A 12147-nucleotide genomic window follows, 5' to 3' on the forward strand; every position below is an offset into this window, starting at 1 on the left:
CGCCACAGTCCTGGTGAACCCCCTCTACTCCAGATCCGTATCTAAACCCCCTCCCAGTGGATACAACAAGGGTGAGGGTGAGTCCACAGGAGTGTAGTAACACCCTGCTATGGGCAACAACTCATGCAAAACTCAAAAGGCCCACTTACCAACTGACCAATGAAAAGGAGTCTGCCTCAAGGTTTCCAGAGCTCATGATTTTTAACCAATGATTTTTAACCTGAAAATTGAATAGTAATTACATGACTGTTTGGTCAGTGCTGATTTTGCTTATACACAGCTGCTGAAACTTTCCACTTATGACTATTATCAAAATTTTCTTCTTTTGAAGACTGAGTTTGCCTTGGTTTCTGACTTGATTCCAAGAACACTACATGTATAACCAAAATGTACCCAAAACTGACAACATAATCAATACAGAGTGGAAGCTTTGTTCCGACTGACACAAAAAATCAGCGCATTGAATTTTAGACTGTCCTCGTTGGTTGGTTGTCTTAAGTGCCTGTTTACATACTAATCTTGTCCGACATGTATTTTACATCCGAAAATAGGTTCATCAGGTTGGTAGAATATAGGATGAAGGAGAATTCTTGTTACACAACCAGTGGGTACTTACATAGCTTACGTTTCGATGTCTGTCAGACACCTTCCTCAGAGCTTCTAACTGGAGTTCTGCTTCTCACCGTTATATATAGCCGATGTAGGTGGCGCTTTTGCGGTGAGAAAACAGTCCCAAACATGGCTTAGCTTGTATCCTCCCTCGTCCCGGTTTATCACTGTTCATCATGTATTTTACAGGAGGAGGAGCGAAGGATGTGAACATTGTAGACAACAAGGATGAGACCTTCACCGTACACTACACCCCGGTGGCTGCCGGCCCCATGAACGTCAGCGTCAACTATGCCGGCAAGCCCATTCCCAAGAGCCCCTTCAAGGTCAATGTGGCACCACCTGTTGACCTCAGCAAGGTCAAGGTCGATGGGCTTGGAGAAAGTACGTCCTATTTTTTCTTTTCTTTTCTCCTTGATTACGAAAACTTGTAGTTCAAAACATGTAGTATACGACAGGCAGTTGTAATTGTTACTGCTTATAATCTATTAGATCTTGTTTTCTTCTTTTGCTGCAATAGATCTTTGTTGCTTGTGCAGTGTTCTTTCCTGTACTTTGTTGCTTTATGGTGTAATCTATCCTTCTGCAAGTTGCATTTCTATGTGTGTACATTTACATGATTTATGTAGTCTTTACGTATTGGCGCTGGCTTCTCTCTTTCCTTGCATATACATGTAGGTGTATAGTAAAGGCTTTTGGGCAGTATCTTGGATTGGGCATTGGGAAATGTTATAACTCTAACTGACTTGCTTACTCAAACCTTTGCCTTCTTTTTGTGGTGTTTTGACTGCCTGAAATGGTGGATAACACTAACGATTCTGCCTTAAATCTCTTTAACTGTTTGCACCTTGCAGCACATAAACGCCATTTTTACAATGCTATGTATCAGAGGTTTGCTTTGCTTCCTAACATTGTGTGCTGTGTTTGAATGAGAACCGTTCCTTACACCCCCTTCCAACTAGAGCGGCAACCGCCCTGCTACTGAGTGATTTAACTGGTAAATTACATTAATGAGAAGCAAATCATTTAATGCTTTATTGTCCTATCAGTCATGTAAATTTTGCATTAAGTCTTACACGAATCCGTTTTAGTTCGCAGTATGGCCGCAGTATGATTGCCATCTGGTGTAATGGTCGTGGACCATAACAAATTGTTTAACCAGTATAAGAGAATTTGCATTACAGTGACTGTTCCGCTAAACCTCTGTATGATCCTTCATGATCTGTCCCTATGTGTAGAGTTGCCTATTGTTCTGTCATCTTGAGTTGTGATTTGATTGTTTCACGATTGTGATCCTAACTTGTAACTGTGTGTGCTGCTTGATTTTAATCTTGTCCTGTCCACATTTGTTTTTCTTTCCGTGTCTGTGAAGCCAAAGGGCTTGTATTGAGCATTCTTCTTTGACTTCCTTGGTTTGAGGATGTTTGCACGCGAGAGTGGCACTCACACAAACAGTAAACTTACGTAACACACTGGTTTACCAACCTTCCTACTGCCCCGTCCAAGATCCAAAAACGAAATAGAATTCAAGGAACCGGAAAGCCTCTTTAAAGTTTAAGTTATAGCAGTGATCACACATTTTACATCGTCTTCATGTACAGAGGTGATTGTCAACCAGGAGAAGGAATTCGTTGTGCACACGCGCGGCGCTGGCGGCCTAGGAGTCGTGGAAATCACCATTGTGTCCGTTACCACGAAGAAGGTGTTGAAGACCACTCGCGTTGAGAAGAGAGGAGACGATTACATCTGCGTCTTCACCGCACTAGAGGTCGGCATGTACGCGGTGAATGTCTCGTACGATGGGTTGGTGGTCGACGGGAGCCCCTTCGGTTTTGAGGCGGTGCCCGGAGCTAACCCCGGCAAGGTCAAGGCGTACGGGCCGGGGTTGAAGGGCGGAAAGGTCAACAGGGAGCAGACGTTCACCATCGACACGCGTGAGGCGGGACAGGGCGGACTCGGCCTGACCATCGAGGGGCCCAGTGAGTCTCGTATTGAGTGCAAGGACCGCGGAGACGGCACGTGTTCCGTGTCCTACTGGCCCGAGGACGTTGGAGAGTACAGCATTAACGTCATGTTCGCTGACCAGCACATTCCCGGGTCACCGTTCCCCGCTAGGGTCGTTCCTGCACACGACGCCTCCAAGGTCAAGGCCAAAGGACCAGGGCTGTCTCCCGGCAACAAGGCCGGCGACCCCTGCGAGTTCACCGTCGACATCCGGGAGGCAGGCGAGGCCGAACTCACCATCGAGGTCATCACGGAGACCGGGGAGCGCGTGGATGTGAAGATCGAGGAAACGCACGAAGGAACGTTCCGGATCAAGTACGTGCCGCAGATCGCGGGATCCTACACCATCACCATCAAGTACGGAGGGGACCCCATCCCGCAGGTGCCGATCCGCATCACCATCGAACAGAAGGTGGACGTCAGCGGGATCAGGTGTTACGGGCCTGGAGTCGAAGGTGACGCACCACGGAGTGACATAACCCCCCTCACCCTCACCATTATAACAATACCTTAGACCTTAAGTCCTCTTGTGTCTATAGGTACATTTGTCAGCATCTTACATTATAACCGTTGGCTAAGTCCCTATAACTCACCCATCCCCAATCTGAGGTCTCCACGGCCAACTTACAGCTCAAAGAGACTTCAACAGTGTCTGTCTGAAGATGATACATTCACATTGAAAATATCTTGTGATGTTGAAGTGTCTACTTTCCTATTGAAATCTTGTGTTCAGTATCTTGCTCTCTTGTATGAGCTATATTCTTGTCTTCTTAACTCTGTCAATGTGAATGTTGTACTCTTCTCTCTGTGTGAGTTGCATAGTATATGCTTAATGTGTAGCTTACTTAAAAATATATTCCGCAGTCTTTATATATAATTAGGATGCCTCAAGAAACCCCATTGTGCGAAATTCGACAACCCTTTCCCTGCAAATATATATACATGAATGTGCCAAATGCAGCATACTTCGGTGCCTTAAAGCCTTCTCTCGACACACCATGTACCAATATTATTGCTTTTTGGATGATATATATGGTGAAAACTTATTCATATAAACCATTTTTCATATTTCCTTCACTTTATTTTCTTACGCCTACATGAGTCCCGAACCTTGATACAATATACATGTGTGTGCAAATGTATGACCGTTGGTTAAGGTGGGTTGGGGGGTATAGTGGAAACGTCCCCCCAAAAGAACGTCACTAAAATTACTTGTTTGAATTTTCAGGTATGTTTGTGGACGCCCCGACGGAGTTCACCATTGATGCAAAGTCCGTGAGCAGGAGGGGAGGTGACAACGTACGCTGTGTCGTACAGAACCCGTCCGGAGCCAAGACCGAGGCCGCGGTGAAGGACAACAGGGACGGAACCTATACCGCCTCTTACACACCGTTTGAAGAAGGTAAAGTTGATTTATCTGTGTATTGGAGAGGATGGAGCATATTATATAATATAGCACGGACATCCCAACTACATGTACATGTAGTCTGAAGTTAGTAGAAAGAGCTGTTCCTTGCATACTTATAGATACTAGCTGTTCCTAAAATTCCTAAACAGATAAGCTGAGAGTACTTATAAGAGCTCAAAGTATGTAATATCAATAAAAAAATGAACTGCATTCTTGTTTGTATCCCTTGTTTTAATTTGCCAGAATTTTAGTATTATTATTAGCGACAACAAGAGGAACAAGCCTGAATAAGTTTTTTAACAGTGTCTTTGAGAGAGGCAATTGTTGGGATGTTAGTGGTAAATATTTAGGCTTTTCCTCTGACTGTTTTGCAAAGTTGCAACAAACTTAAGAAAAAAACTCATTTTCATTTTTCAACTGGCCACTTACAAAACTACATGAGGTAACACTACTTAAACCTTTATCTGCGAGGTAACCTATATACATTGTTTCTAAAAGCAAGTCAATCGAAAATACTGCATTTTGATATAACAACAGATATAGGTTAACTCGTAGATAAAGGTGAACTAGCATTAACAATGCCTGTCCCCCATCCAGGCCGCCATCTGATTGACGTGCTGTATGAGGAACTACAGGTGCCGGGAGCGCCCTTCAAGGTCCAGGCTACGGAGGGCTGCGACCCGTCCAAGGTGCGCGCCTACGGGCCCGGACTGGAGGGCGGACTCACCGACAAGCCCCAACAGTTCACCATCGAGACTAAGGTAGGTCTGGCTGTGGGGCAGAGACCTCTGGTGACTGGTGTTGGTAGTGCAGTTTCACAGAAGTTATATGGAAATTGATTATTTTGTCATTCTTAGTCTTTCTGCATTTGGAGTCACACTGTATAACTGCATGTCTTTAATGTAAGTGCAAGCAGTCCTTTTTACACTTAAGTCAACACAGGTTTTTTAAAAATAATTTGTGTCAGGATGTACATGTATGTTTGCGCACTGCAGTGACCTTCATTTGACCTCTATTTAATCAAGGCTAGTACAGTAGAAGTCAGTTTTTAATTGCACAACAGATAACCACACACTTCTATTAGTTGCACGAAATCCCAAAACCCTGTGATGGTGCGTCCAGCTAAATAATTTTGCTTTTTTGCACCATCCGGATGATTGCACGAAATGAGCTGGCAACTTGGGTGTGCAATTAAACGGCTTCTACTGTACAGGGCGATTCAGTTTGGATGACACTCATTGATTGATTTTCCATACTTTGTTCAGGGTGCTGGTACTGGTGGTCTAGGTCTGGCCATCGAGGGCCCCTCGGAGGCCAAGATGACGTGCAAGGACAACAAGGACGGCAGCTGCACCGTGGAGTACTTCCCCACCACCCCTGGGGACTACGACATCCACATCTCCTATGGAGAACAGCCAATCAGAGGTAAGATCTCATCTGAACAGCCAATCAGGTGTAAGGTCTCATCTGTACAGCCGATCAGATGTAGGTCTCTTCTGTCCAACCAATCAGATGTAAGATTGCATATGAACAGCCAATCAGATGTAAAGTCTCCTCTAGCTCTGGACAGCCAGGGGCTCATCTGAACAGCTGTCAGATTTAATATTAGGTCTCTTCTGTGCAGCTAATAAGATTGAATGTGAGCAGCCAATTAGATATAAGGTCTCATCTGAACAGCCAGTCAGATTCAAGGTCTCATCTGAAATGTCATTCAGATGTAAGGTCTAATGATAATGTCTGACCGGCCAATCAGAAAGGTACATGTACATGTAAGGTTTCATCTGAAATGCCAATCAGATGCAACAAGGTCTCATCTGATGAACAGCCAATCAGATGTGAGGTATTCTCTGAGCAGCCAATAAGAGAAACTGTCCAGACTTCGAAAATAGATGTTACCAAAACTTAAAAAAATTAGAAGTTGACCAGACAATATTGATTGTTTCAAAGAGTGACAGTGACCAACTTTTCTATGTTGAGTTTTATTAGTTGCAACAAAATTGATCTGCATGAAATAAACTCTCATTTCCACAACCATTTTCCCCACACCAGGAAGCCCATTCTCTGTGCTGATCAAGGATGACATTGACGTGTCCAAGGTCAAGGCGTACGGACCCGGTCTGGAGAAGACGGGCGTCCGTGCCCAGAACATGCAGGTCTTCACTGTGGATCACACCAAGACAGGCAGCGCACCTCTGGATGTCAAGGTCACCTCTCAGATGGGTAGGTCGACTTGTGTTTGTGTGTAGTGAAGATCCTCTGATTGGTTTTTAGTTTTCCTAGGTTAAACTGCAAGGTAGCCTGGATACCATACCCCAACCTCAAATATCTTCTGCATGATAGATACTTTAAATCGGGCTGGGGTTTGGTAACCAGGCTAACTGCAAGGCAAAAGAAGATGAAATGAATGTACCTTTTTTTTTTATAAGAAAAGAAATAGCTTTGATCAACAGAACTTAAGATTCCTCTGACAAGCTTAGCACGCACCCTTTATGTACTTGGTCAGACTGGATGGTGTCTGAACAGTACTATTGTGCACAATATCTTACACATGGGGTGTGATGTCTTCTCATAAAAGGCTGATCAAGCATTATCTTCTTGCTACGTTTGTATATTAGATATGTTGAATAGATACAACTCAGTGTTTTATGTGTCACCCAAGGTACCAGCCCAATGGCGGGTAGAATTGCCTGACGGCCAATAGGAGGGCTGTGTCCTCCAACAAAAAATTTGAACTACAGCAATGCCAACGTCTGCATCTGGTATTTCTATTATTATAGACAACTTTACTCCGAGTTCATTTGAACAAGGTCCTGATCATGAATGCCTGTATCAAACATTATTGCAGCCCAGGTATGACGTTAAAACCTACTTTTGCCAATATCATAGCAAGGACCTCGAACTTAAAGTTACTTCAAACTGTACTTTCAATTCATTTTTGTTGCAATTTGTAATTCTTTTGCAGGTGCAACAGTGAACACTGAGGTCACCGACAACCGTGACGGCACCCACACGGTCAAGTACATCCCGCCCAGCGAGGGCGCCTGCAAGGTCGATGTCAAGTACGACAACCAGAGCATCCCACAGAGGTTAGTTGTCATGCCACCTAGCTTTTCTTTTCATTACTGCAGGCATATTGATGCATATTGCGATTATGGTGAACAAGTTCAGTGATGGCTTCACCACATTTATATAATCTTGGCCAACAAGAAATGCATTCAGTTTTAGATGTGATAGTACCTCAAGATGCTGTCCTTGCATGTATGATATTTGTCCATACGTATATTGTACATGTACCAATACTTAAATTGGCTTGATTATTTCCTTTTTGAGAAAAGAAATTTTATCCTCATAGTTTCAAACTATGCCAAGTTTAGGACCTTCTTGTACAAAATGTATGGTTTGTTGAAACTGATTTGGAGCCTCAGGTTGTTCAAATGACCCATGGTGTGCCCTGTATCTTTTTCAGTCCCTTAAACATTCACTTATCTATTTTGCAGTAATTCAATGAAAGTTGAAATTTAGCAAAATGAAAGTATTTGATGTTGTGTACTGTGATTTTTTAAAAGGTTGTCTGAATGACCCAATACTGACTTGAAAGTGCATCTTGCATACTGTGATTTTATAGTTGTTGGGAGTAACCCCAATACTGACTTATGATGTTATCCATTATCTATTCCAGTCCGTTTAACGTCCGTGTAGAGCCTCCGTACGATGCCAGTAAGGTTAAGGCGACAGGCCCGGGCCTGCAGCAGGGAGTACCTGCATCCTTCCCCATCTCCTTCACTATCGATTGCCGTGATGCTGGCAATGCTGACCTGGAAGTTATCCTGGAGGTACAGTGCTGAGATATGTTTGTTATTCATAGACAATAAGTCCCAGAAAAAGGCCGCCCATCGATACCTTACACTAAGAACTTTTATTGAATCAAAGACTGGACTGTGTGATAGGGACCTAACTGTAATGATGAGTGATTGATCGCACTGGAAGCGAAACTTTGTAAATACTATAACTCAATAAGAGTATGACTATGTGTGTATGTGTAATAAGTCCCTTCACATTGTGGCTTCGACGTGGCAGGTATCATCATGGTACTATTGGTAGGCTGTTTAGGCCAGGCCATAGAGGTCCTGGGTCAGAATCTTCTGACATGCCATATTGACACTGTACCCTTCCGAAAGGCACTCTGAAGACTTTCCTAACTCACTTGGTAAAAATGAGTACTACATAAAACTACTGTTACGTCCTCGGATAGGACATTGAATGGAACTCCCAGTGTTTGAGGAGACCCACACCAGGAGCACGTCAAAGAACTCACCACAGCTATCGAAAAGATAAGGAGTCCTTCCCGGTCTGAGCGCATCAAATAAATCTGTACAGATATGTAGCTTTAACTGTTCAGTTCAGAAAAGCCGGCACAACCTACTAATTATAAAATTTAATATTAGTTTGGAAACAAAACAAGATGCTGTCAAGTTGACTGGAATAAGGCTGTAAACTGTCACCTATTTCACTATACAACTCTTCAACAAAAGACCTTTCCAATGATACCATAGTTTGAATGTACCAAACCACAGGAACTTTAAATTATTATACACAGATGTCACAGTTTAAACTGAACCTATATGTAAACCAGACGTACATTTGTAACCTGAGCGTAAAACGTGTGGTGACAAGATGATGGACTGTCCGTCGAGTAAGTATGCTGAAGGGCTCAACATGCCCTGCATTTCTGTGGGACATTCTGGCCAAGATGTAGGCTGCAAGAATCTTAGGGGCATCAAGACTTGGCTACAGCTCCTTAGATGCCTCAAGTCTGTCCTTTCTGTCTCAATCCTAATGGTATTTCGTGTGTTCTTCCTAAATTTTTGATTGCAAGAAGATCTGCATTATATGATTATAATTTTTGTATCCTTTACAACATGCTTTCTCTCTGACCGGTCCAGAGGAGAGTGATGGTGTAATGTTCACGTTCACCCTTGACCTAAATGCAATAACGAGGTAATACGATACCCAGGGGTCCCAGAATATCTTGGTCAATCCCTCGCAAGTCTCAAGGGCAGTATCAAGTTTTATTCACACCAGCCAAGATCTCTTCATAGAGCATGTTTATCGGAACCACAGTACAGTTTTCGCCGTCGTCACAGTCTGTTGGAAGTATGGACGGACCGAAAATCTGTTACGCTTGTGGAAGCCTTGTTTGGGGACCGTTCTCGCAAATGCAACGAGCGGCGCTTCCATGGACGGGAAATAGGGAGAGATTAGCGGGAAGTAAAGCGGCTCTGAGAGTTGTTTACCTCGGCAGGAACGACAGGCCGAGTGTAAGGATGGGTTGTCCGAATCCTTGCAAGTCAAACTCGCCAGAATTTCATCTACGTGGGGTGAGGTACAAGTTAGCTGGTGCAACAGATATTCCATGTATCTTCCGTTTTATTACATGGTCAACGGTTGATCATTGTCGTCAATCTTTGTTGTTATTTTGCATTTGGTGAATTCCTTTGTGTAATGTAATAGCCTATCAGATTAAAGTAGGACTTGTAGGAATGCAGTGTCACATATTGATATATGACAACTTACTCGCGTGCATATGTATGGCAAATATTATTAATGTTACGTCATTCAGGAAAATGTGATAAATTTTGATCTTGATCATTCTGAAATAGGCAATCAAAGAGAGGATAATGTCGAGCATGGTCAATACCCTAAACTTTCAATCCAACATAAGAAAGCTTTTAGACTGACTCCCTAAAGTTTAGACTGTTCCTACATCTTCTTTAGGATTACAGTATACAACTTTTTTTCTACTCAATTGTCAACAAATTACTAGCCCCAAAGGCCACTTAGAGATGTACACTGTTGGTTACATTTTGTTGACTTATTATTATTATTACTAAGGACTAAGAACTTTAAGGCATCTCTTCTCCTTCAGTCAAAATTTAGAAACATCTTAATTGAGACAATATGACATTTAGGACTATCTGAACCAAAAAAGGAGAAGCTAGACTGTAGTCTACTTAGCAATGATCCCTCGGATAGGACGTTAAAGGGGCATTCCACTCCAGAAGGGAGTCTTGTTTTCCAATAGATAATGTGTCAATGAATACATAATCAGCCGAATTTTGTGGAATTCACCTTGGGATGAATTACGTGATGTGTGTTTTATAAAACAATAATGACACTCACAAAACCCATGCAGACCCTACCCATGCATTCCCTTTACGCATAGACACTTTGTTTATCGTACATATTTTCGGACTAAATGAGGTACGCTAAGCACACCGAGAAGGCAAATTGCTCATAAGATAGCAAAGAATACAAGAACATGACGAGATTTCTTAGCGAACCTGAAATTAGTTTTGTAACCTTACCTTAAAGTTTTGCATTGTATTCAACCATAAGATTAATTCAATTAGAGGGTACTTGGGGAGTTTAGTAGAAGACTGAATGCTTTTGAGGCATGTGGAGAAACTGGGTACTTTATCGTATAATGTGAAGTAGTATGCAGTTATCACTTCCTAAAATTAATAACTATCGGAAAATAACACTCCCATGTGGAGTGGAATGCCCCTTTAAATGGAGGTCCCGTGTCTGGGGAGAGCCATACCCCAGGCACGTTAAAGAACCCGCCACACGTGCGATGGTGCGGTGTAAGTGATTCAAAACCTACAGTACCTTGGCCGCACCTGGGGCAATTACTGTTGTATTGAGGTCACCTGAGTGGCGCCAAATGGCAGCTCGCTCCAGACCCTTGCGATTCAGCCCCGCCTATTGTAAGCTCCTCGCAATTCTGCCCCTGGCTGCAATGAGTGAGTAGTCGGCCCACCCAATAACACAAAAAATAACACAATAACATGACAAGTGATTAGGAATAGGAAGGAGGGAATAAATGAATAAAATCTTTCCTTTTATCCAGGACCCCGATGGCAGGATGAAGAGCCCAGAGATCCACGACAATGGAGACGGGACCTACACCATCACCTACACCCCCGAGCAGTCCGGAAACTACACCATCGAGATCAAGTATGGCGGCGAGCAGGTCCCGCGCTCTCCCTTCCGCATCACCGTCAAACCCACCGGAGATGCCAACAAGTGCTCCGTCACAGGTATGGGACATGAATGGAGCTGTAACATCGACTATCATAATTCCACCAGGTGCCATAACACCGCCACCTAAAAAAACGTTAGTGTAGAGGTCTTTCCAAGATTGTCTTGAACACCGAATGTTAAATGTAATCCTAAATGTAATACTAACAATTCAGATATTTAGGTGTTGAAAACAATCTTGAGAAGGCCTCTATAACAACGTTTTTTGAGGTGGCGGTATTATGGCACCTGGTGGAATTATGAGAATGTATGTTACATGTGTCTTCTCTCTGACCACACCTACTAGTTCTTTTGGTTCTTTGGAAATTCTAAAGTAAGGACTCAGCAAGAGGTCAACAATGAAAACAGAGGGCTAATATAAGAGTGAAACTTGAGTTGTGGTGTTGGTGTGTTGCAATGATAGGGTATGTAGCCCAGACTTACATTTAGGCCTTGGGTCAGATCTCCCAGCATGGCCTGCTGAGGTTGTGTCTTGGGAAAGGCACTTTCACAACTGTCCTCAATTCACTCACTGACAGGTGAAAATGAGTACCTGACTGTATGTGTGGTTAGAGACTCTGAGTCTTTTCTCTTTAAGTTTGTGTATTTCGCAAGATGTCTTTTTCCGAATCTTCTTTTCAGTAGTATCATCTTTCTTCTCTTGACTGGTGGTGTTGCTTGTCAGAAAATGCAAACTCTCAACTTTTGTCTTCTTTTTCATTTTATTGAGGTTTTGTCAAACAATACCTGTTACCCATCTTCTGCAATGATCACACATATGATCACACATCTCTATCTCTTACCATTGTTTTTTGTGTCATCATCTACCTACCTTTTTTTACCTGTTGAATTCACCACCTGTCTGACTCTTCTACGCTCTCACCTGTGGTGTCATCCTGTTGTCTGTAGTGCGCATCAGCCCACCCGGGCGTGTTGGGCAGGGGCAGTGGATAGGTAAGGTCACAGACATGAAAGGGTACCCCCTTCTAACTCATACCTACCATGTGTTTCAGTGCACCAGCTATGCTGGTGTGTTTTTTGGTCAT

General features: G+C 43.2%; 1 protein-coding gene across 1 annotated transcript in view; it reads left to right on the forward strand.

Annotated features, from left to right (window-relative positions):
• The window catches only part of LOC118416663 (filamin-C-like), a 109545-nt gene that overhangs the window by 65205 nt on the left and 32193 nt on the right, over positions 1-12147 (forward strand). Inside the window, exons 17-26 of the mRNA XM_035821839.1 lie at positions 799-993; positions 2211-3068; positions 3842-4015; positions 4619-4782; positions 5287-5446; positions 6071-6241; positions 6984-7107; positions 7701-7854; positions 10932-11121; positions 12011-12055. Of these exons, the coding sequence (XP_035677732.1) occupies positions 799-993; positions 2211-3068; positions 3842-4015; positions 4619-4782; positions 5287-5446; positions 6071-6241; positions 6984-7107; positions 7701-7854; positions 10932-11121; positions 12011-12055 (2235 nt within the window). The remainder of the gene's footprint in view (positions 1-798; positions 994-2210; positions 3069-3841; positions 4016-4618; positions 4783-5286; positions 5447-6070; positions 6242-6983; positions 7108-7700; positions 7855-10931; positions 11122-12010; positions 12056-12147) is intronic.

Source organism: Branchiostoma floridae, chromosome 5, assembly GCF_000003815.2.
Source record: "Branchiostoma floridae strain S238N-H82 chromosome 5, Bfl_VNyyK, whole genome shotgun sequence".
In the NCBI taxonomy this organism is placed as follows: domain Eukaryota; kingdom Metazoa; phylum Chordata; class Leptocardii; order Amphioxiformes; family Branchiostomatidae; genus Branchiostoma; species Branchiostoma floridae.